Raw genomic sequence first — 25,792 nt, forward strand, 5'->3', positions numbered from 1 at the left:
CTTCTTCAGCATGAGGCAGGTTGCCACGGCTCCACCCAATGTTTTTATTTGGTGGAATCACCCACAAGGATGGAGAAAAGGGGGCGGGACTCATGAGTAATTAGTTACTCACTGTAGTGACTAGAGTACTCCTAGTCCATTGAACCCTTTCCTCTATACGTCCCACCCACCTTCCCCCGCTTGTATGCCAGGTGCTAAAATGATCAGCATAACCAGGTATTAAAGCGTTCAGTGTGTAAAAAGGGGTCTGTGGTGAGGCGCCGAAGGTTGGGGAGCGGGGACGTTCCCACGCCCGGGGCTACGCCCCCCATGAGCTATGCTAAATTTAAAGGGGTAGCTCATTTGTCAGTGCCAAAGGTGCCGGTACCGTCCCCATGTTGGGAGACGCCCACAAGCATGGAGGAAAGGGGACAAGGGACTGAGTACTCTAGTCATGTCTACCTCTAATTTGCCGACAGATGGGAAATCTAAGAACACTGATGCCCTAGTTAAGAATGTTTTCGCCTCTGGCTGTATGGCCCTGAAGGCAGTGAATGCATCCTGTTTGTTCGCAAAGTTCTTACACGGTGCATCCAAAAGGAACAAATGAAGAGTCTACACTGCTTTTTTCTGTTGTAGAATTGTGAAGTGCACTTGACGAAGGGAATCTGTATCCCGAAACATGTTGTGCTGATGACACCGAATATGCAGAAAACTTTATTCATTGGATTGTTGCTGAACTGAATTATTGTTACTACTTAGAGAATCTACCTAAAATTCCAAATGTATTGATGAAGTCCTGTACCTTATACTAAGTTTTGGCAGATTTTTATCAGCAACATGGTGTGCAGGAGATGTGGGGGAGTTGTTATCCGATCATTTGGATACTTTTCATTCTCTATTGTATTTCCAACCTTTTGTCAAGGTTGAGTTACCTCCTCTGCACCCAAATTATACTTCTAAAAATGTCGAGCTAGGTTATTGGATATAGTTTTGGATATCGAGCACCTGTTCGGCCCAAAAGCCGATAAATCCTTTGAGAAATTCAGTTAGCTGCTAAATTACTGGGCTTAGCTGCGCAGCAACCTGCTAAAGAATCTTTCGGCTTCACTTCTAGGGGAAGAGGCTACAAGATGGTGCATTCCGTTTGGAAAGCGGGCACAGATCCTGCAATCCAGTCAAGGACAGAGGCGTTTCTCACGTTCTGGATGGGGAAGCAGGGAACTAGGGGCCAGCAGAAAGCATCATCGTCCACTAAACTGCTTTGAGTTCTCCCCTCATGTTTTTTTCCGTTTGGACAGAGAATTTCCGAGCACTGGCTACAGTGGAGAGAGATAACCTCTGAAGCCTGGGCATTGCAGCTTGTCGAATGGGGATACTATCTACCATTTTTTTAAGCAAACCGCCAGCCTGACCAAGTCTCCACCCCCTTCCCCCACACAACAACCAGAACAGGAGCTCCAGGAAGAACTGAGAGCCCTCTTATTGAAGGGTGCCATGGAATATGTAGCACCTAAGCAGAGAAGATTGGGTTAGTATTCCCTTTTGGAGCTCAGGGCCTTGAACAAGTTCCTGAGGAAAGACAAGTTCAAGATGGTGATGCTAGAAGAAATTGTCCAGGCTCTGTAACTTCAGGACTAGTTGGTGTCGCTGAATCTTCAGGATGTGCATTTTTCATGTGTCAATCCATCAGAAGCACAGGTGTTTCTTGTGATTCGTCATCTGGAACACATTACCAATTCAAGGTGCTCCCCTTTGGATTAACCTCCTCGCACGGGGTTTTCACCAAACAGATGGCAGTGTTGGCAGTGCACCTCAAGAAATCCGGTGTTCACGTATTTACATACCTGGACGGCTGGCTGATCTGAGGGAAGTTGCCAAAGCAGGAAGCGACAGAGGTCGACAAACTGCTTGCTGCATCACAGGTTGGGCTTCTTCCTGAACTTCCATAAGTACTGTCTCACATTAACACAGAAGCTCCAGTTCATCGAAGCAGTCCTGGGCACACAGGTGGGGATGGATTAACCCCCGAATAAAGAATCAACATTGTTAGGCAAATGGCTGAGCTCTTCCAGAGCCAAGACCAGCCTACCAGCAGATTCCTTCCTTCGGCTCTTAGGGCTCATGACTTCCTACATTTTTCTAGTGCCAGAGGGCAGGATGTGCATGCGGTCTCTGCAGTGGCTGTCGAGGGATCAATGGTCCCAGTGCTTCGATGCCATGAAGGGCATTCTCAAGGTGTCCAAGTCTGTGATCCAGCAGAGAAACATAAGAACGGGTAAACCCTTTTGGCCTCCCTGGCTGCAGGCCCAGGTGGCGACAGATGCATCCTTGAAGGGTTGGGGCGCTCACTGCGGGGACCTGCAGGTGAGCGGCCTTTGCTCACCAATGGAATCCCAATGGCATATCAACAGGCTGACGTTGCGGGCTATCGGGTTAGCCCTGATGGCCTTTATGCCCTACCTCAATGGGAAGCACTTTCTCATTCTGATGGTCTACAAAATGGCCATGCACTACCTCAACAGTCAAGGGGATGTTCGGTCCCAGCCCTTGTGCAAGGAGGCGCTGCAACTGTGTCTCTCGTTGCAAGAGAACGAGATCTGTGCTTCAGCTGCACATCTGGCAGGAACGGTGTACGAACAGGCAGAGCATGGTCTCGAGGAGATCTTCGCTCAGTGGGGTACGCCGACAGTGTATCTGTTTGCCACGAGGTCCAATGGGTAATGCAGACCGTTTTGCTTGAGCGAATTCCCAGCAAAAGGTGCATTAGGAGGTGCATTCTTGGTGGAGAGGGTCTTTGACCTCCACTATGCCATCCCTCTGATACCGGTCATCCTGTGGGTTCCAAGGAGGTTTCAAACCACCATGATCTTGATCGCCCTGGAATGGTCGAGGAGAACATTATACTCTGAACTCCTGGACTTAACCATCTGCCCACCTCTCTGGTTGGCTCGACGGCTGGATCTTCTGTCTCAGTCCAAAGGTTGGGTGCTTCACCCAAACCCAGAATCCCTCAATCTATATGCATGGCTCTTGAGAGAGTGAGATATGGTGGCTGGGACCTCTCAGAAGAGGTAATTGGGGTGCTACTGGCTGCTCCCAGACCATCTACAAGATCTCTGTACATGTGTAGATGGAGATGATTCGAAGTGTGGTGCACTTCAGTGATGGAGTTCATTTGATCACTGGCCTTGGGAGTCCTTCGGATCGATAGAGTAAAAGGCTACTTGGCGGCTTTGTCTTTGTTTGATGTCTCCAGATGACGGATCCTTCTTTACAATCCTGGTTATGACCTATTTCCTGAAGGGCCTTGTAAATGGGTTTTGTTTCTAGGCTGGGACATATTTCATGGCGGCTCTGTTTGAGCCTGTGCATTCATGCCCAATCAGGCTACTTAGCCTGAAAACAGCTTTCTTGGTGTCAATCGCGTGAACAAGACGTGTGAGTGAATTGCATTCCTCCCATTCTATAATTTTTCAAAGAGAAAGCCTCACTTAATGTGCGTCCTAAATTCCTACCTAAAGTAGCCTGAGTTCCATGTGTCCCAGAGCATTGACTTGCCAATCTCTTTATCTGCCTCCACACCCCTCTAAATATGAGAAGAGGCTACACAGACTGGACCCGAATAGGGCTGTCGGTTTTTATGTGGCTAGAACTTCATAATTCAGCCGTGATGACCAACTATTTGTAGCTTTCTCTTTATCCAGAAAGGGCCTGGCTGCGTCAAAACAGACAATCTCTCGATGGAGAACTCTCTGCATTGCGGAATCCTATCAGCGGGCAGATAAAGACCTGCCACCAGGCATCAAGGCGATTTCCCCAGGGTTAAAGCAGCATCATCTGCATTGCATAGGTGTGTACCAGTAAGAGAAATATGTTGAGCAGCGACATAGTCCTCACTCCACACGTTCACCAAGAATTACTGCTTGAATGTAGTACGTGGTACAGAAACTCGATTCGGCAGAATAGTGTTAGAGTTTCCTTGTCTAGGGGCTTTCATCCCACCTCCACACAGTCGAGTCGTACTACTTCCCTGACGAAAAGGTTTCCGAGCAGCTGACACTAGAATGGACATCAGATGAGGAATCTGTGGGAGAACAATCGCTAGAAAGAAATTACTGTAAGTAATTTCTCCTTCTAAATCATTGAGGAAAGACCACTGCTTCCCCCTAACTCTGTAGCTTGAGGTTCTGCACATGGGCCACATTCTTTAAGACTTTTGGAATTCAGTGCCCTTTCTGATTAGTTCTGAGCGCAGCTATAAACTTCTAGAAAGTTTAACTGTGAACGTTTTGAATTTCGAGCTCCCCTGAGAACCTTAATCTCATTATTTCTATTTTCGTACAGTTTCAGCAGCAAATTATAGAGGACCAGATGATGTCATCTCTAGTTCCCGCTCCCTCACCTCCATTATATGGGAAGCAAAACAGTTAGACTATGTGCATGGCACCAGGTATCATCCCAATACTGCACTGAAGATATGGGATACGTTATGCACTCAGACACCCATATCAAATGTACCCTCGCACTGACGTGGTTGAAGGATGTCGGCATACATCACTGGACATAGAAGAACTGGAAGTTCAAACCGATGAGAATAAAGTGATGTCATAATGGGAAGATATGACTTACAGAGATATGCAAATGATTAAAGAATGATAATGTAACTGAAGTAACATGAGAAGCATGTATGCAGAGACGAAGAAACCACATATACAAAGATGGGTGTCCAAACGAGTAGTGAATGTCTATAAGCAGAAACGCAAGGTAGGTGAGATACAGAAGCTTGCTGCAGTAGAATTATGAAAAGATGGACGTCGGATCGTGTCAATACTACCTCAGTGACAAATCACAGCAGCAGATCAGAAATGCTGCAGAAAACAGCTTCATGCAAGAAACAAAGAATATCTGTTTTGCTGAGACAGAGTATGACGCAGCAAGACATAATTGGAAAGTACAAAGGGAGTTAAACAGGATAAGCTATGAACAAAGGGCAAATTTCTCTTAGATTGAACAGAAGCGAAAAGCATCTGCAAGTGCCAAGTATTGGACAATCAAGGATGATGAAAGCACACGCAAGGCAGAGCAACCAAGTGTCCAGAGGCCAAGAGGAGTACTGGCACACATCATAATTAAATCAAATAGGAGTAAATAACATGTCGAAATGGAAAATTTGTGGTCTACTGACACGTGGTGCAAGACTCGAAAACAAGATCTATTCATTAAGGCTCAGACGAAGATCATGGTGTTACCCGGACTCCGTTAAAAATCCCGGAGAAGAAAACAGTCAGCAAGGTCAACTACAAAGGAGAAACCTTGGCTCATCGTCTAACTGATGAGAGATGGTAGGCTAATTGACCAAAGTGGGCAGTGGTCTGACGTTATTCTCTGCACCTGGGTTTCATTCTGTTCACGTGCTGCTAGCAAGCCGAATGTCCAAGGTTGGGAGAGTATCCCAACCAATCATGAGTGGCCATGTAGCGGCATGTTATACAATGTTGCAGAAGCCAGTCCGCTGTTATTATTTTTCTATAAACAGCATTATACACATTTGGAAGTAGTTGGAGGCGCGCCTACCATTTAAGGGGCAGCCAATCATGTTATTAACACTTATACATACTATAGGTATATATGTTCCCCCGACCAATCCCCCCCTCAATAGGTTTTGCTGTTGGCCAAGTAGGATGACGTCATAGCTGACATAGTTCAAAGTATAAAGCCTTTGTGTAATCAAAACTTAGATTAGCGAGTGAGCTGCATATCGTAAGGTCACCAGATTACCATACTATATTTGAGCTGACAATAAAGTAGTACTTTGCCATATTCTTGTAGTCTGTCTGGTTATTTGGGTCAGAGGTCATTTACTATAGTAATTCCATTCTGCGCATGAGATACGCTCCAAGGTGCTACTGCACATAATTCAACACAAAGTTCAGTGCCAGCATTGACGTTTGGTTTAATGATCGAAATCCACTATGTGACTCCAATAATTTTGGGGAACCTAGCAGAGATGTTGATGGTTGATAATAGCAGGCAGATGGTTCAAAGCTTTTAGCGTTGTGATTAAATAATGGAGACGTGGCCAACAGCTCTGCCGAATCTTGAAAGAAGCACAGTTTTTGTGTTGGAGTCTTTTTGCATCAGGACCATATCCTTCAGGCTATTGGGGAGTTTTGATTGTTAGTTCAGCTGATTCTGGCATGTCTAGTCATTTTATAGACTTCAAAGATAGGGACTACTGAGCTGGATATTCTGCCTGTAATAAGTCTAAATCAGAGGAGGGGGAGAAAAACCATCAAGTCATCAAGAAACCTGTAAGTTAGGCATGCGTCTTGATTTTGCTCACTCCTATACCAGGTTCTCTATTGGTTTTGAGAAGTATTTGGGGTTCTCAACATGTCCTTATCTTGCTTCAAGTTATTTCTTTCATGAGTGGTATTATTTCCCGCTATTACTTTATTCGGAAGCCTGCACATAGTAATTGGGACGGATGCAGTATGCTTCCCCTGAAAGATCTGATTGGCATCAGATAATTATGCCAGAGATGAAACAATATGGAGGCTATCCTTCGGGATAAGAAGGCTTACCCTAATGAGTTCCTATAGTCCTTTGTGTCCTACTAGCTCCCTCGGCATAGGTGACTGGAGTCACCTTCCATCTTTAATGGCCAGTAACAGCACACTGTTGATGCACTGCTGCACCAGCAAAAGGTTCCACTCGCCACACGCTGCGTCTGATTACCCTTCTTGTACACTTCCACCAAATATAAGGGTTGTACAGTATTATGCCACGTCAGGCCATGCAACCTTCAAGGGCCTCCAAATCCAATCACCTAATGCTACAGCCCACTGCCTAGTCACTCAAGGCAACCCTCTCCAATATGCTAACACCGTCGGCTCTGTCCTTGGGCCTTCGTGTTACTGCCTCTGGCCTAAGCAGCTCAGGGCCTGGACTACAGCACGCTGGGACAGAATTGTGCACAGCCGAACAGTGCCCCACTTGCTTTCACCACCTACCAGCCTCCTGACCTTGAAGTGCTAGACATCAGTGCTGCAATTTGTCCCAGTTGTTCCGGTTCTATGTGTATACACCTTGGTACTCCGCCACCACATTGAGCCAAAAGCTTGAAGTAAAGCACCGCACAATGAGATGCCGCAAGACACACTGCCTCTCAACTACCAGGTCAGCAGCCGCTTCTGACGCTTTAACACTAACAGATGGTGCATTTAGTTTGTCAGTCACTGTACTTTTATTACGGTTCCAGAGACTGGCCAGCTGGGCACCCTTCACAAGAAAAGAATACTTCTGCGGAGCAGGAGACCTCCGGAGAGTGAAGAAGGGTTTCAATGGGAGCCACCACGATCAGGGGGTGAAGGCAACATGACTTGGCCCTGCTTGACTTCTTTTGTGACTGGGAGACTGAAAATGCAAGAGCAGGCGACTTGTAGCACAAGTTGTCGATCCTCCAAGTTCCAAGGATGCACTCGGAACAGCTATGTCTGCAGCGAGGTCGTCCAAGAGAGAGCTGGTCAGTCCACCGATTGGCCCAGGGACACGTCTAACAGCTCGGTAGGCATGGATGCTCGAGCAGTGGTTGTGGATAGTAGTTTTCACCGGTCCAGATGTCAAAGCACCAACAAGTACCTTCTTGTGGTCACGATAGAGGTGGAGGGCTTTACTGGGACTTGTCTGGAGGCAATTCTGGTCAGCTGCAACGGTCATCCTCTGGTCTTCAGCAGGCTGCGCTTGTTCGTAGGGTTCTTGGCCCCAGCGATGATCTTTCGAAATGGCTGCAGGAGTCCTTTTTATCGAGAATTTGAACTGAAGTTGCCTCCAGGTCCACCCACGATAAGAATCTACACCAATCGCACTGGCAGGGGCGGTCCAATCATGGGCAGCCACCGGCCAAACATTCTGCCCTGCAATACACTGTGGATATCCCACACGAGCAGACCGCCATTCTGATAAGGAAAGCAGAGGTTTTGCCAGGGAAAGGATTTTCCATTTATGGGAATTCTGGACTGAAAGTGCAGGAAGAAGGCCAAAGTACAAGATTGGCATTGGACAGGCAAAACTCTTATGGCATGGCAACTTTAGAGAATATGGTATGATATTATGCAGTAAAATGCAAAACTGCTTGTGTAAAAAGGAAATTACCTGGGAGAAACATATTGGCTGCCATGGACCCATTCTGGACACTTTGTAACCACAAAGTTACAAAAGAAAAACTTATAAGGACTGCACTTTACTTTAAGGTGTGATGTGCAGCTTTCAAAATATGAATAAGCCACGAAAGGAAGTCCTAGTCGACCAGTATTGGTAGTCTTGGGGGACTGAGTAGTTCGCCCATAAAAAATGTGCATGAAGCAAGGGATGTAAAGCTGAGGGCCAACTCCAAAATATCAGGTCCGTAGTCAAACAATAGCCAAACGAAAGGGTGTCCTGTAGAGGAAAGTGTCAAACAAGGAAATCTTTCCAGTGTTTAATACTCCTATGTCGTGTTCCATTTCATACATACCTGTGGGATGTTGTGCCAAGGCAGTCAAAATGATTCCAGTTATGGAGGAAAAGGACTTGGGCCTAGGAGAAAAGCTTGTGCTACAATTAATAAATTGAGCTGTGTGGTATATTTTCTGCAGTCCAAGCAACCTTGCCACACTGGGGCCCATCCACCTTCCTGTCAGGCACTCGGCACCATTCAAACATGCACTGGCCAAACATTTCTGAGTGTAGCATCATTCCTAACTTCCCTGCCACACACAGTATGTGGTGCGTTTACACGTGTTTTAGTCATTCATTCATACATCCAGCCTAATGTGGTCATGGCTGCCTTGAACTTCCAACCTGGAGTCTTATGAAGACCATGCCCATATATGGCAAACGCCCATGCTTACCAAGTAAACTAATCCTTATTGCGTAGTCTCGCTGGACTCATAAAAGCGGGTTGCCATTTTAATGTGGTCTTTCAGGGAGCAAGCGTTTGTTTCCTGATCACAAAATGCTGTATCAGCATGCATCTTTCTAAACACAGTTGGCAGTTTCCATCAGCTAGTGCATCAACACAAGGAGCCCAGCAGGTGGGCCTTCTTATGGAAACTGGCTTACTAACTTCGGAGTCTTGGGTACTCCAAGGACACATGCTCTGAGCTACATTGCCATTGAGGCTCTTGATTAATTCTCTGTGGGGTTAAAGAGCTTTGAAGGTGGCGTAAGCAAAAATGTCAGGGTTCAATATGACTTGCATATTAGGATTTTCTTCTTAACTGGTTTCTGGCACCATGATGCCATGTGGTGCTGAGAATTCGGAGAGCACTTCAACGTTTGGGTTATTGAGAAGCAAGGGAGTGCTTGAACCTGAAATCTAAGAACCCTAAAAAGAGTGCTTAAACCTCAGAGGTGCTGGGAATCTGCTGTTCATTTGAACCTGAACCAGAGTGGTGCTGAGAAGTGAGATTACTTGACCCAGAAGGGTAGTGATACATTGGAGAGCACCTGAAGCTGAAAGTTGCAGTGAACTCTGAGAGTACTTGACCTTGAACAGGTGCTGAGAATCCAGAGAGCATCTGAAGTGGAAAGGCATTGAATACCCTGGACGTGTTTGAACCTGAAAGGTGGTCATTGCCCTGAAAGCACTTCAAGCAGGTCCAAAGCACCCACGGAGACTTGAACTGTGCAATTTTAAGACTAGAAGAGCACTGGCTCCTCTGATGTGCCAAGGACTTCAAACCACTTTACGTTCGAGAGATAAGTAGATTTTAGAGATCAAGCTCCCAAAGTTAAAATAGAGGAAAACCTAGAACCTTAGTGCTGACACTTGGGGGATATGGAAATAGTTAATGACATGATCCAGAAATGCCAGGGAAGGTAATGGTACATTAACATCAAACTGGAAGAGAAGAGTAGTGAGATTAGGAACCCATGAAACTGAGAGGACAACTTTGAGTTTCAGAAGGAAACGTGAAAACATGGGAGAATTATGCAAGGATAAAGAATGCTAATAAAAGTGGGTACTTGGAGATAAGCAAACAAAGGTTGTATAAGGTCCAAATGTAATGTCTCAATGATTGTTTGATGGGATGATATAGATATTAACATAGGCGAAGGGATTGTGTCTCATTTACCTTGTCTTTTTTAATCTTCATTTTTTTTTACTGAATGTTATGTTAAATACTTTACCCCCAACCCTGATATATATTCTTGCTCACCGCGTATCCTGTGTTGTTCAATCAGGGTGTGAATCTGTACACATACCTTTTGAAGATTTATTTACTTTAGCAGTTTATCATTATTCGTGTTTGTCAGTGAAACATGCTTGAGCATTTAGAAAAGCACTTCAAAGCTTACCTGTGTTAAATAAAAATAAAATAAAAACTGTTCAACCTTCTGTTCAATAATCATCAGACCAAAGTCCCCTTTTTTCTTAATACGATTATTTCCCTCCCCATCCCCACTTTTTTGTTAACTATTTGGATTTCATTTTTTTAGGAAAGAAGTTTTCAGGCAGGCCAATGTGCACGCTCCTGACCAATAAACGGTACGAACTACTGCACAACTGTGGGATCCAGTTGCTCCACATTGGCAGGCCGCTAGCAGCGTTCGAATGTTTGATAGAGGCTGTCCAGGTATACCACTCGAACCCAAGGCTTTGGTTGAGGCTTGCAGAGTGCTGTATTGCTGCAAACAAGGGGGTAAGTGAAAATGAATTGACGTTAATGTGTGTGGATAAAAGCAATGAATTGCTATAAAATAAGCAGTCACACTTTATAAAGTTGCAGAACACACATTTGCAACAGGTGAAGGAAGCCAACGTTCAGAATCCCTTCATAATAGATTTTCCCCACCCAAATAAATATCCCACATCCTATGTCCTTTCAAATATATTTATGGTATTCAGTAGCTAAGTTTTAACACACTTGGCGAAAGATAACTGATTATAATTTTTTGCGTTGTACTTCGGTATTGGTATTTTTTTGTGGTGTATTATGTTTATAATGGAAAATGCATGGAGTCCTTTTCATGCGTGGCTGTTAAACATCTTTATAACTTGGCTTTATGCTTCAAGCTCCCCTGAACTTCATAATACAAATAATAATGTATTCCTATTGTTCTCATGCTTCGCTTAACAGTCCATAGGTAGTTTATTGAACCAGTTTGAAGTGCAAGAAAGAATGTGCAAAGAGTCCTGAAAAAAAATGTTCATACATGATTTCAGTTTTGAGCAATGCAATTACTGATTTAAGGGCTGTTATGGTGTGGGAGGTCAAGCATTGTAACATGGCGTGGTAAGGGCTGAAATTGCTCACTTTGTGAAACGGTAACATAAAAAGGTAATATAAAAACAATACATTGGAAATCTTTTGTGTCTAGCCTGTCTGGGTCATTGGGAACTCTGTCTTTAGGCCTGACTTGGGTACTGATGTACTGTAGTGATCACTGTCATGGGAACTAATGAGTAGAGAATAAGCTGAGATAGTTGAATACGTTTACATTGTAGTAAACTAATACTCTTTGAAGCTTAGTGTTACTCTGTACATTTGCATTTCGAGAAATCATGCAAGAAATTGGGAGGACATTTTCAATTATTTGTCAGAGGAAACAAAGTGCTTCAATCAGAAACAATCTGCATAGGATAGACCTCTCACAATCACCAAGGGTTAATTATTTGCAGCCAGCCTATGAAGATTGTTGGGGCCGAAATTATTAGTGTCCTTTTAATAATTTTTGGGTTTTCCAGATTTTCTTTTGCTGTTACATGGTACTCTGTAGATGTCCCACAGAAGATGAGACTCGTTTGATGTGTGCTCCATGTAGTAGCACATATCGTTACCAGAGCATTTTGTCCATGGGTGAGTTTTCTCGCACACTGTTGGGGATAAATTGGTGGCAGACAAATATCTTTTGGTTACACCACTCTGTAACTGTATTTCCACCTTGTAGCCAAATGCCCCATATAGTGACCTTTTGATTACCAAGACATTTTAAAATCATAAGACTTGGAAAACCTCCATAACAGAGGAAGGTTTACAGGCATGATATTTAACAAGCAGAGAAAAACATCCTGAGATCTGTCTATTAATCAAGGCTGTATGCAGTTGTTTTGGAGGCCACATATTCAAGAGGGTGGAACTAGATTGGATACTGCATAGTGGTCTGAGCAGACATGTACATCCAGGAGCTGTACAATGCTTGCAAACATTTATTGCCTAATCAGTGATAAGCAGAGCTGATTGTTAAAGTAATTTTCTTGCAGCGCATATTGCAAAGGCTTAGGGATGAGTGCTGTGTCAGTGACTATGTGACAACTGGACCAACTGGAGATGGAAGGGATGATTTAAGAAGCCTGTCAATACCCATGGCAACTGTCTACAGTCCAGGGCGCTGTTGTAGGTTATATGCTTCACGCCAGCCTCAAAGGTTAACATGCAGTTAACATGCAGAAAAGTGACACAAGTCACAGATACCAACCTTAGTGAGTGTTTTTGTCTGTACCATCTTTGTAGAGTAGAAATGCTGGGTTGGCTTTGGGCGTGGTGGAGATAATGCGTAGTTTATGGAAAATCAAGCTCATGTGGGCCATTGCTGGTGGTCTGGAGTGCCCGGTCCTCTAGGCAGGCACCACTCGCTGATCCCCCTCGATCACCCACCTAGCCAAGTTTCCTGAGTGTCATATTCCTGCATTTTCTTTTATTAAACATGTTTATAATGCGTCAACACGCCCGTAGTCCTCACTGCGCACATTAAACAGAAAACGACAAACAACCAGAAGTGAAGGGAAGATTCAGAAGTGGTGCAGACAGTCAAAATGTAATTATAGATTAGTCTGGGATAAGGTTGAAAAGATGGGTTTTGATGGCTTTCTATAACGTGGACAGATTAGCCACCAGATGCATGGGAGCAGGAAGAGAATTTCCCAATGGGGGGTGGGGGGTGAACATCGAAGCAAGTCCCTCTGAGACGATCCAGTCTGAATCTGGGCCGACCAAAAGTGGGAACCGTAGAGGTATGAAGGTTCCTTATGTTGAGATGTATCTTGACGCGATCAGAGAGATAAACCAGACAAGTTTTGAGGTGGCATTTGAAGGCTAGAGTCAAGGACTTATGTGTGATCCTCTGCTTGATCGGCAGGCAATGTAATGCTCTCCTGACAACAGAGATATGTGCACATCGAGAGAGTCCAGGAAGATTTGTGACTTTGTGGTTCTAGAATAGGGTTCATATGCCATGATAAATGAGGCATCCAGATTTGCCAACGACTGGAGAGAGGGAGGGGTAATCTTATTTCTTAAGGAAGATTACAGAGTCAAATGCTTCCTCAACGCCTGAATCTTTGGAACTGATATGAGCTGTTGGCCTAGGAGACTGAAGCAACCAGAGACCCTGTTGGGGGGAAAGCGGGGGTGTTAAGTTGTGGATTTAGTGAAGTTAGTACATGTGTCAAGCTATATTATGTGCTTCATGAAAATTAAAAAACAGAATTAGAAAACAGATGACCGGGGTTAGGAAAATGCCTCTGTGTCTGCATTATAGGCGTTTCCCTACCTTAAAGCAAAACTAAGGTTCTGTCGGTGGTCAGAGTGTCCAAAACAAAACATCCTGTGTCCAAAAGTTCTATTCTTACCCCCACATTCTAACAAGTAATTCTTAAGTGGAAAGGGAACACCTTGGGTGATGTATAAATGTTCATAAGGAAAAGGTGTAATTCCAACATAAAAAGTTACAAAGGACAAAGTTCCTTGCTCCAGAGGGGATTCCCTTCCCCTGGATTTCGCTACACTCTGGTTTCCTTTCAGAATTAGTAACAATGTGGCTGGCGCACAAAACAACTTGACTCTTGTACTTTCCTGTGTTAGGATACCTGATGTACACTCCTGCCAGGTTTATTTTCTCCTTTGATATATTTCCTCTGCCTTTTCCTAATGTGCTATGTTAAGGATTTCTTGAATCAATATTTATTTTACACTTCCTCATAGACACATACATTCGCAATTAACATCGACCTGGTATACTCTCCTGCCAGGGCTTTCTTTATTTTATTGTGCATTTGTAAGGCGCTTTTACATAAAGAAATAGTGTTTCAAAGCACCCTTAAACTTATAACTGCCTGGTACACACTCCTGCCAGGGTGTTTTCCAAATCACACTTGCAACTGCCTATTATCTTCTGCCAGCACATCTTTATACACGTTTGCAATTGCCTGGTTTCTTTTGCCAGGACTTCCAAATAGATTTGCAATTGCCCAACATTTGTTTCTACCAGGGCGTCTTTATGAGGGCTTTGCGCATACTTAAAATAGTTTTTTAATTTTTTCATTGTATATGGTTTTATGAAACCTTTGCAAAAATAAGAATTTATAGTGATGGAGTAAAATGATCGGCAGGACAAAAGTAATAGCCATGCAGCAATCCTATTATAAAACGGTTACTTTTTAAAAAGAGGAAAGTACAAGACCAAGAGATCACATCCTTAGGATCTTTAAAACGGTAGACATTTCCCTGCCTATGTTAATAAAAGAGTAAGAAAAGGAAAAGAAGAAAAAGGAAGGGGACAAAGCAAGCAAACCATACAGCAGATGACAAAGATGACATGTATATGTTTTGTAGCCACACAGTTGATCTAAGGCAGGCCAATTGAAGATTGCGGATGAATCCAGACAGCGCCAGTCCCGCTTGTGTATTTTGAATACATAAACAGCATTGCCACACAAGATCAATGGATTGCCCCACGTACAGGTCCTTCAATAGGCTCAGGCAGGAGTCTCTTAAGGTATTAAGTTGAGTACAGTATAAAATAAGATGTTTAGCCGTTTCAGGTACTAAATGGCAAAATCTGCATAGACTATCCTCCACCTTGATTTGGTTTCTTCTCAACATAATATCTAAGGTAGGAAGGATATTCCAGCGTAATCTTAACCGAAAAGATCGATGAATTCTGTTTGGAAAAATGGTGAGAATCTGGGAAAGAGAACCTCTTTTCTTGTGTTCGTGTGATAGATGATTCATTGATTTATATGAATGAAAACTGTCTACAGTGAGACACCAGTCATAGTCCAGCAACTTCTTATTGGTTTTCATTGGGTTAGTAATTAGTTGCGCTAGATCGGAATCAACACTTTGAAGAATCATTTTGCACAAATTACAGAATTTGGTTAGAAAACCTGAGAGCTTGGTATTGCTTCCAACTAATTCGTATAGTGTGTTAGCCTTAATTTTTGCATAGAGCGTGAGCATCCTCCAATGCACACGAGAACTTAAGGAGACATATCCTAATACGTAACGGATTGCAGTCAAAGGGACCGCACTCGGTAGACAAAGGACCCGTCTCCAGATTGCACCTTCAATGTCATTCAGTTTAGACAGTTAGCTCCGTATATAATTCCAGGCCATATGTCAGTTTGGGGGCTATTTTCCCTTCAAAGAAGAGGGCTGGTTTTATGGAAAATCAGCTGTATTTGCGGTCTATTATTAAGATCTGGTTTTCCAATGCCTTAGCTTTATTAAGAAGCACATCAAGCTGCCCTCTCGAGCCCCTTTATGCACCAACATGGTAGCCCAAATAGGTGAGGCTGTTGGTGTTCACCCTAACCCCCTTTAAGTTCCAAGAATGGCTTGGTTTCTTATGAGGTCCTTTGGATAGTGCAAGGATTTTAGCCTTGGAGGGATTAATAATCAGGCCATTAATATTGGCATAGTTGGCAAAAATATCCAAGAGGCGCTGGAGCCCCACCTTCGTTGAATCGAACAACAGAAAGTCTTCCGCATAGGCCAACCATACGATCTTAGTGGAGCCCATTCGTTGGGCTAGCAGTCCCTCCCAGTCCAGATATTCAACTGTATCAGACAACTACTGATTAAATACCCATTGAGCTAGAACACACCCCTGTCTGACCCCACAATGTGTGCGGACAATAGATGACATGTCACCCTTTTGATTTAGGCTTATTCTAATACCAGAATTGTTATAAACCCCTTCCAGCAGACTCAGTAAGCCCCTCGGCAGACCCCAAAATGCAAGCTTGCGCCACAGCCTTTGGCGATCAACATAATCGAAGGCTGCCGAGAAGTCCACTGAGGCCATAAAAATGGGACCCCTGTCGCAACTCCAGGCAGCATCCTGACTGCATTTGACCACAATGTCATTGATGTTAGTAGAGTGAAATTTGCGAAAAGCCTGTCTGGAAAGGGCTCAAAGGATGAGTTTTTTTCCCATTCCATAAGGTGAACGAGAAGTAGGGCAGAGAAGATTTTACAATCTGCGTCAATCAAGGCAATAGGCCGATAGTTCTTTGGATCAGGCCTACTGCCACATTTAAAGATCGGTATGACATTTGCTAATGACCATGAGTCTGGGCAAATCCCAGATTGGAGTATGCCCTTAAATTCACAGTACAACAGGTTGGCCCATAAATTTGGATCAGACTTAAATGTGTTGTTGGTTAGCCCGTTAGGGCCGGGTGCTCTAGATCTTTTGCATTTTAAGATTAAACCCAAAACAGTATCGATCTCAGTGGAGGTCTCCGATTTAACAGTGGGACATTTTGGTATACTGTCTCTGTTATCACCCCCCCTGAGATGGATTTAGGGCAAATCTATTGCCTTAAAAATCCAACCATGCTTGTTCCTGAATCGGGTTTGATAGGGCGGTAACCGAATGGGTATCTTGTCTGTTTACATTGGCCCAAAAGGCCCCCACATTGGACCTGATAAGGATCTGCCGCATTAGTTCAGCGTCTAGTTGCAGAAGACAATGCTTAATTGTTTTACACAGATTTTTATATGTTTGTTTAATCTTTCTAATGTCTCCAAATAGTGTTGCCCCATCAAGGTTCAATGGCCTAAGTCGTCTAATCTTTTTTCGCATGGTAGTCTTAGCCAGCGCCAAGTCATGATTGTAGCAATGGGTGTGCCGAGAAGCAGGTACAGGTCTAACAGACAGTTTGCCCTAGCTCATCTACTGCTGCCTTCATGAGTGACATGACACCCGTTGTGTTAAAAGTAACCATTTTCCACTCAAGGGTAGTTTGGTTGAGAGTGGCCCTTAAGTTTTGGTTAAGGGTGTCAATGTTTTTTGGTGTCCATCGAACAGCAGTTCCGGATGGGTTGGGTATAACCTGTAACTGAGTCTGGAGTGTCCCATTCAGGCGATTTAACTTAAAAGTGGCTGTTAGGATACCATGATCTCTCCAATTATTCATGTTAATTATGAACGATATACATCTTTTGCACAGGAGATCATCCACAAAGATATAGTCAAGCATGCAGGTAGTCTCTCCACGTCGCCAGGTATGCAAAGTAGAGTAATCAATTTGGAATTTTGAATGACCCACCAGGGGCTGTAGTCCGTTACCAAGCCCAACATACCATGCAAAACCTGTTTGTTTTATACTGGTGCAACAGAGAGCTGCCATATTGATCTCACAAATTTCCCAGGCAGGCCTTTCAAATACACATTCACAATTTTAAGTCCCCCGCAAGCAGAACATGCCCAGAGTCATTAGTGGAGGACCATTTAAATATAACCTGAGAAATAGCTGTAACAAAAACATCGACCATTGCCATGCCACTGTGTCAATAGATATTTATGATTAGTAGCTTCAGATCGCCATTTCTGGTTGAGAGATCCACACCCAGAGCTCCAAAAGGAAGGCCCAAAAGAGCATTACCTTTGAGGCCTAAGCAGTTAGCTACAGCGATCAGAAAACCCCCAGCCAGTCTGCCCCCGAGTTCTGTCTGGCCAACTGGTCATAGATTTGATAACCATCTAGGTATGGGGTTGAGGTCATCCAGGTCTCTTGTAGGCATACAATATTGGCGTCACTCAGCAGCAACAGACAGTCCGGATTAGGAAATAGTTGGGAGTTACCTCTAGAATTCCATGACTTGAAACATAAATCAGGGGTACCGCTCGGATCAGGCTGGCTAGTGGACAAGTTTCTACCACATGGTCGAGATGATGGTGGCCCAATCGACATCTGGATCCTGTTCTTTTACTGATTTCATTACTTCTGCCCTTCCCTGGAAGCCCTGCAGAGGGTCAGCAGAGAGATTAACATTTAACTGATCTGTAGCTGGCTCTTGCTTTACTCTTTCCTAGGATAGTCTAGGTTCCACTACAAAGCCCAGGTCCCTCAGGGCCCAATCTGGGTAAGGATATTTTCCTTAAATAAAGGAGAAGAGAGGAGTAGCAGACTACTATCCCGACACTCTCTATCCAGAAAGGCCACCCTGGCGATATCGTTAGAAGAAATAAGAGAAAGAGCAGGTATTTCTGCAAATATAGTCAGGACATTACATCCGTTTAGGCAAATTGGTACTTCCAAGTCCAACAAACTCTTTATTTTGATTAGATTGAGCGGTTTGCTAATAGAAATGTTATTACGTGTATGGCCCTGCAAGGTGGGCAGAAATTGTCTTTGGGGGCCTTTTTAGACTCGTTCCTTGTATGGTGGGCAAATCAAGCTGGAGGGGCCTGGTCGGTGGTTTATGAAGCCGTTCGACCACGTCTCTTATGCCTGCAGAAATGGATAGATACAGGGTTGCTGGAGGGGTGTTGTCCTCCTGAAACTAACCCCACCCAGCCCCAATGTCCAAAGAAGGTGCAATAGTTTCATGCTGGTTAGATTTCTTCTTAGCTGAGACAGTAGCCTGTGCAGGGCCCCCTATGGATAACAGATGGTAGGCCACTTTTTTCTCATCACTAAAAAGACATTGAACATTTGTAGCACCTTTAGACTGGCCCACAGAGGGTGGTGCAAGGTCACTAGCGGGATAAGTGCCAAACCCCTGTGCCATAGGTGGATCTGATAATATGGCCCCTTCGTCAATAGTCTTGATTTTCCCAGAGCCACGGCCCCAACACAAAGTGAGTGGCGGGGCTTGGGTCAGTGGCTGCCGAGAATCATCAGACCTAGCGACCTTCTGTATCTCCAAGAGGATCTCAGAGTTGCGCACTTGCGCGGCACAAGAGACTTGCGCGTTGGCAGGAGTAAGCATGTCAGTTTGAACAATTGAATCCACCAGCTTGGGTTTCAATCGGGTGACCGCAGGGTTCCCATACTTCCAATATTGATAGTATTAAATGCGCTTTTCCTGGCTTTATATCCACCTTCTATGCTATTCTGCCAGGATTCCTTTCACATGTGTATTGTCCTTTTTACAACAAAGTTAATTTGCATGTATTCAGTGGGGGCTGTGTTGCTCATTAACAGTGTTTGGTATGTCTGCCAATACGCCTCGGTGTCCCCTCTTCCCTTCTGTAGACTCGCATGTTCTTGGTGTATTTTTCCTCTCTAACCGGCAGCAAGCTTTGTGTCCTGCTTGCCACTTCTGTTTCCCGCTCTCTCTCAGCTCTGTGCGGTACCTGCAGTGCACTTCAGCATCTTCCAGAGCTCTGGTGAGGTGAAAGCAAACTCTGGACACCTGCAAACACTCACAAGTCTTCTCTCGGCTTCTGGTGTAACTGCAGAGTGATCCTCTTCATGATATGCTTCCCTTCTCTTCCTCCATAAACTGGTTTGCTCCAAGGTATCCCGTAGGGTCCCCAATCTCTGTTACTCCAGAGAGATGCAGTATTGTCATGATCTCTGCTTCCAAAGGGTCAGGACTTACCCAACTCCCTTGGAAGCAGACCCATAACCCCGGTTCCGGGTGCCGGCCAGTCCCAATTGGGACCTTTTGGACCCTGTCCTGGCGCCAATGGCACCAGGCTCATAAATGTGCCCAGTCCCAGTGCTGGAAGCGCCGGGCTCATAATGCTTGGGTGGACTTAGCTGCAGCAGACCATGCTGCTTACTTACCTGCCAGTTGAGCCCCTTATCCTCTTCTGTTTGGGACTACTTTTCCTGTTGGGTGGGGCAGGAGCCACTCCCTAGGTTCAGAACACTGGAACTCTTCTGGAAAGCAGGAACTCTTTTTTACCTAGGCGAGGCCGTGGAAGGAGACATCTAAGCACTACAGGAGGCTATTTAAACCACACCCGATGGATGAATCTTGCTTTGCGTTATTCTGCATTCTCTGCAGCAGAACGCTCACCGTGTCTTCTGATCCTGTGCCTAAGGGAACAAAGGCTTACCTTCCTGGAATCCAGTCTTCAGCAGCACCTATAAAGACAAAGAAAGAACAGGTTAGCACTACGGTCTTCAGTGGCAGCGCATCTCTTACCTGGTCCAGCGGCTGTCACCAACGCCTCGCGCTGCATTCCGGCATCTGAAAGACAAAAGCTTACCGACTCGTCGCACGCTCCGGAGGTCTTCGCGCTGCATTCCGGCATCTGAAAGACAAAAGCTCACCTGCTCTTCGCACGCTCCGGAGGCCTTCAACGCTGCATCCCGCATCTGAAAGACAAAAGAAGGTGTGTTTAGAGACATTGGGCAACTTTACTACTCACGTGCCATCACTCCTTCCCACGCCGAAATCAGCGGGTATCCCAGCACCCTTCAGCTTCTCGAAAGCTCTGAACTTGTACCTGCAAGGTAAAAGAGACAGTTAGTGCGCATCGTGAAGCAGGCAACAAGCGCTCACTTACGTGCTTCCAAGCGCTTCTATTCCTCACGAGGGCTCGATCCTCAACTCTCTTCAGCCCGCCATCCGCCATCGCCGGAATCCTGCAAAACAAGAGGTATCATTACAAAAGAACTTTACATAAGTCAAAAGCCATACTCACAAGCTCCTCGGCACCGCTCCACAGCAGCCACGTCTTACGCACTTAAAGACTTTAAAGACATTTGAAGTGCCCAGAACTTACCGTTCGTGCAGTAAACGACGGACAGCAGTCCTCTGAGGTCAAGAGGCCTGCACCCTTATCCAGTGAAGAAACTGGTTACGGCACCCTGCCCCCGAGGCAGATGGAGAGCTCGGCGTTCACCTACCTAAGGTGAGCTTGTTAACCTTTGGGGTCCTACAAGAGAAGAGAAAGGGAAGAGGAGAGAGGCACCCAATAACCCCAGTTCATTAATCCCATATTTTCTATCTGCAGACATCTTACTCTCTGCGTCAGACACACAGTGCACAGAGGTCCAGCCCGAGGAATCAACCGTGTTACACATCACCCTTGAAGACATGGCAGTCACCCAGTCAAGACCGGCGCCTCTGCGGGAATCAGGTGAGCGTTACAAGTATTTTCCCACCTGCAGCTCTGCTTGGTCAGCTGTTCAGATTTCCCTGCTGTAAGTAAGCATTCATAATAACTAGAGCGTGGCTTGTACTCTTGGGCTTGGCTGATCTGTATTACTAGTTTCCCCTGCCTCGTCTCTGTAGTCTCTGGTTTGTGGTAAATGGAAGTCTATGTTGGGTAACTTGATTATAAAGTTTGGGAAAACTATTTTAGTGGTTTTCAAAGGCAAATTGGGTTTTTGATGTTTTGAAAAAAGATGTCTGGTGGAAATATTTTCAGCATTCTTCTTAGGTGGATGAGTGGATGTGTAGCTATACGCCATTAAGGCATTAGTTATGGGTTGGATATCCTCGGAAGGAAAAAGGGATACCATGTCTCATCCGACGATGCCATGAAACACCCCTCCCCGAGAGATTGTCTCCACCCATGTAATCCTCCCTCATTTAGCCATCCACATGATCAGATAGCAGCTGCCGTCCCCTGGCCACATGGAGGAAGGCCACTGCTGGAGAAGATCTGAGGACATCATTGGATTCATCATAGTAGTCAATTGCTCATGCCTTTTTTCTTTTGAGATGATTAATTTTGGTTCACCATGAGGAACAGCCATTTGGATCCACATGTGCTTACGTAGGTTCTCTCCAGAGCCCACAAAGGTTCCTTTGAGTAATTGGAATTAAGTTCAGATCGATTGAAGGGCTCCCAGACATATTCCACATCCCTGTGAGTGCCAGTGGAAATGGAGTTTGGTTGGCAAGTCCTGATTGGATAGCCCCCAAAACTTCAACTGCTCATCAAAATCTAATTGAGTTGAAGATCTGCTTCTTCCCTACGGAAGAATCCGGTCTGTCCTCCTCCCTCTGATCTAGCAAGAAACAGTTGGATCCAACTCCTACTCTGCATCTTGTTGAGCTCCTGCCTTATTTGTGTGACAAAAGCAGGCACTCGCTGCTAGGCTAGAACCGAGCAGCATTGCTGCTCCTCTTCATCTGCGCCTTTATGGAATAACCTGACTCTGACCTCTGCCTCAGTCTTTCCTTGAGGGGCCTCCTGCCCTGCTGTGTTTGATCACAGGCAAGAGTCCAATAAGGCCAGTATTATAACTTGATGCTGGTGCTCTTCGGTCTACCACCACTGTGTGGGGTAGCCTCATGGATTCTCGGACTACCTGGCGTGCTGGGATCCTTCTTATGTTCCTAAGGGCTTAATTTGCAGTCCATGGATCAGAAGTCTGAGCTGTGACCTGTAAAACCAATATTTGCTTTGATCGTTGCACCATCTAACTATGGCTTTAGATGGGGCATATTGTTCACCACAGGTTGACGAGCATGAGGACAGTTCAGCATTACCTTGAGCCAAACACGTAGAGGTATTATCATCTTTTATTACTCCCATGTAGACGGAGTACAATGGGTATAGGCAGTTGCCCTTGTGAAATGGAGTGCTTGCCACACAAAGGGGAGTCACTCCCAGTGAGATCCCACTTGCTCAAACCCCTAGGGAGGATTTTGCAGAACGTGCTTACCTCCCTAGACTCAGAAGGTGGCTCCCCATAGGGAAGAAGCGGCAAAGTCACAGTACAAATAACTTCTGGTGACATTACAAATATCAGTAAAACATTGCTAATCAAATGGGTTTGTTTGCTAATCGAGAAAATTTGAATTAGCAAACTTTGCTAATCAATTGTTGAAAACTAATTTATGCCTTTTATGTAAATTTTAAATAAAGGTTTCAAAGATCCCCTGCAAATGGTACTCTACTATGCGAGTGGGCGAGTAACCTGTGCCAGCCCTGTTTGAGTGCCTGTAAAATATAAGTGGTTAGCTGCATGAATGGACACAAACAAATAGATATGTCAATATCATAATCATAAGTGATTTATTATTAATATAGCGCTTTTGTTAGTGTTCTACATAAAACATTTTCATACAATTATCACCCAATTGTTGTGCATTTGTAAGGCGCTTATACATCAATAAATTGTTTCAAAGTGCCCACAGGGTTAAGGGGAGGGACCAAGGGAACAAAAGTCAAATAAAATAACAATGATGAAAGACAGAGGTGGTCCTACTAGGTCTTGTGAACGTTCGGAATGTGCAATTTAAGAAAGAGAGAAGGGACAAGGGAATGGGGGTAAGTGCTAGAGGTTCCACAGAGGGGGAAGTGCCAGAGTCAATTGCAAGGCAATGGGTAACGCCTGGCAGAGACCACTAGGTAAAGAGTGGTCACCTGCATGTACAGTAAGTGTAGGCTTGTGGGACAACACAGGACAGGGGGAGACCAAAGGTAAGTGCATTGGGAGTGCAGAGGCTGAAGGCGATTGGAAGGAAGGTCAGGACCCAGAAGGACACATAAGGGCCCAGGCCACCAATCTCAGCGACTATAGTGTTTAGCACGGGAGGCAGAGGGGGAAGGAGTAGCAGAAGAGTAAAGTCTTGTGGAACTTGCAAAATTTGAGGAGATCGACCAAGGTGGTGGAAAAGGATCAGGGAAGCATGCCTTCACATAAAGAACATTCGGCATTTTGTTTTTGAGATTTTTTTCTAACTTTGGGAAACTTTAATGAAACTTTAATTAACTTTTGATTAAGTGACAAGTGTAGTTTGTTGTGAGAGGAACATTTGTTTTCTAAACTGTTGTATCCAGACCCAGGAGAGATTCCTGGAACTGACAGGGACACCTTTGTGAAGATCCAAAAGTGCAGGACATTCAACCTATTTCTTCTACGCTTTGCAAAGTGGTATGGCCAGCTCAAGATGGAGAGGAAGGGGGAAGCTGCTCCAGAGGAGGGAGCCAGCCGAGGAAAGAGATCGGCTGCCACGCTTGCTCCTTAGAGAAGCGATTGAAATGCAGAGAGCTGGAAGATCGGAGAGATCTGGAGTAAGAGTAGTTGATTGAGAGCAAGTTGTGGATACCGTGGTTCCCGGCCCCAGACAGCCTTATGGATGATGGAGAGGGATTTGATTTTGGTCCTTGCAGCAATCGGGAACCAGTGGAGAGATTTTGAGATTTTAGAGCTGGAGAGATACAGTCCCTGGGCTTGAAGCCAAGAATAAGTCTCGCAGCCCTATTCTGGATTAGCTGGTGGGGGGGGGGGGGCGGAGAGAGAAAGAGGGTAGATTAAGGAAGAGGCTGTTGCAGTAGTCCAGTCTACAGAGTACCAGAGCTCTAGAGACGTAAGCTTCTGGGGAAAGATGAGGATTGGGAGGATACCGCAGTGGAGGTGCAGTTGGAAATGGGCCTTCTTGGCAAGGTCCAGGATGTGAGGAAGGAAAGAAATAGGAGTTGGAGATGGCTGAGGTTTCTGTCTTCAGATGGAGGGGGGAGCCCATAGAGGGTGGCTGCAGTGAAGAGGGGAAAGAGCAGGAGTCCCAATAGGAAGGATCTCAGTCTTGCTGGCATTGTGACGGAGAACATTAGAGGCACACCAGACTGGATAGCGGATAGGCAGTCGGGAATGGGAGAGGAAGAAAAATGGGGTTCAGAGGGACGTTTGAAGAAGAGTTGGGTTTTGTATGCATAGCACTGGAAGTGCGTGGAGAAAGTGGATATAAGTTTAGAACGCAGCGCGAGATGGATGTTTAAGACCCCGGGTAAAAAATTAGAGCCCTGGAGAATGCCACAAGTGGAGATAGAGGTGGGAGAGAAGGAACCCAGGATAACCTGGGAGTGATGGTCACTGAGGAAGGAGGTCAGCCAGTCCAGTGCCCGATCAGAGATACCGAGGGTATTATGGATCCGTTTTATGAGGATGGAATTTTTGACCGTATCAAAAGGAGAGGAGAGATCTAGTAGAAAGCGGGTGAGTTAGTCAAGAGATGCAAGCAGTTCTTCACAGGTTTGCAGGAGAGCAGTTTGTGCCTCTGGATGCTTGAAATTCAGATTGATGGTCGCAGAGTCAACCAACGAGCTCAGTATGCTGGGTTAGTTGGGGGTAGACCAACTTCCCCAGATGTTTCCCAAGGAAGGCAGTGATAGAGATGTGGCAGTAGTTAGCTGGACATAAGGGGTTGGTGGAAGGCTTTTTCAGGAGGGGGTGCACATGAGTGCTTGAGGGGGAAAAGGGGAAAGACCTGGTCGCACAATGTTTGCAGGAATAGGCAAGTGCAGGGGCAAGGGAGCCAATGTTGTCCTTAATAGTTCTGGAAGAGCAGGGAGAGGCCTCTTTGGAGGAGACCTTCATAGAGCGGACAACTCTAGTGACCTCATCTGATGGGAGAGAAGGAGAGAATGGATGGGGAGGATGAGAGGCCAGAGGTGGAAGGAGGATGGGAGGAGACGAGGTGAAAGGGGAGGAAGAAAGAGTGCTCAGGATGTCCTGCGTTTTTGCAGTGAAATGAGTGGCCAGTCGGCCTGGGAGGGAAGAGGCGAGTAGGAGACTGCCGAAGAATTGTCTAGTTCCTTGAAGATTTTAAAAATGTCAGCCATGTTGGATGCACCAGAGACGCGAGCCTGGGTGTGGGCCCTTTTCTTGGAACGAATGGGGAGACTATATTGCCTATGGAGAAGGCGACAGCCAGTTTGTCAGAGGATGAGCTCGAGGTCTGCCACTTCCGTTCAGCAGCTCTGCACTTGGATTCAGGGCTCCTAGATCAGAATCGTGACAAGTGTTACGCTTGGTGGCATGTTTCAAGCGTATCCTCATGACTGGGGCAAGAATGTTGAGTGTTGGAGATGGTGAGATGGAGGTTTGAGAGCAGAGTCA

General features: G+C 45.3%; 1 protein-coding gene across 6 annotated transcripts in view; it reads left to right on the forward strand.

Annotated features, from left to right (window-relative positions):
* Positions 1-25,792, forward strand: part of CNOT10 (CCR4-NOT transcription complex subunit 10) — a 1,248,840-nt gene that overhangs the window by 679,189 nt on the left and 543,859 nt on the right. For all 6 annotated transcript variants that reach the window (XM_069648815.1, XM_069648816.1, XM_069648817.1 and 3 more), the window contains one exon: positions 10,465-10,667. In XM_069648815.1, the coding sequence (XP_069504916.1) occupies positions 10,465-10,667 (203 nt within the window). The remainder of the gene's footprint in view (positions 1-10,464; positions 10,668-25,792) is intronic.

The sequence above is a fragment of the Ambystoma mexicanum genome, chromosome 2q, assembly GCF_040938575.1.
Source record: "Ambystoma mexicanum isolate Mex_15411 chromosome 2q, UKY_AmexF1_1, whole genome shotgun sequence".
In the NCBI taxonomy this organism is placed as follows: Eukaryota; Metazoa; Chordata; class Amphibia; order Caudata; family Ambystomatidae; genus Ambystoma; species Ambystoma mexicanum.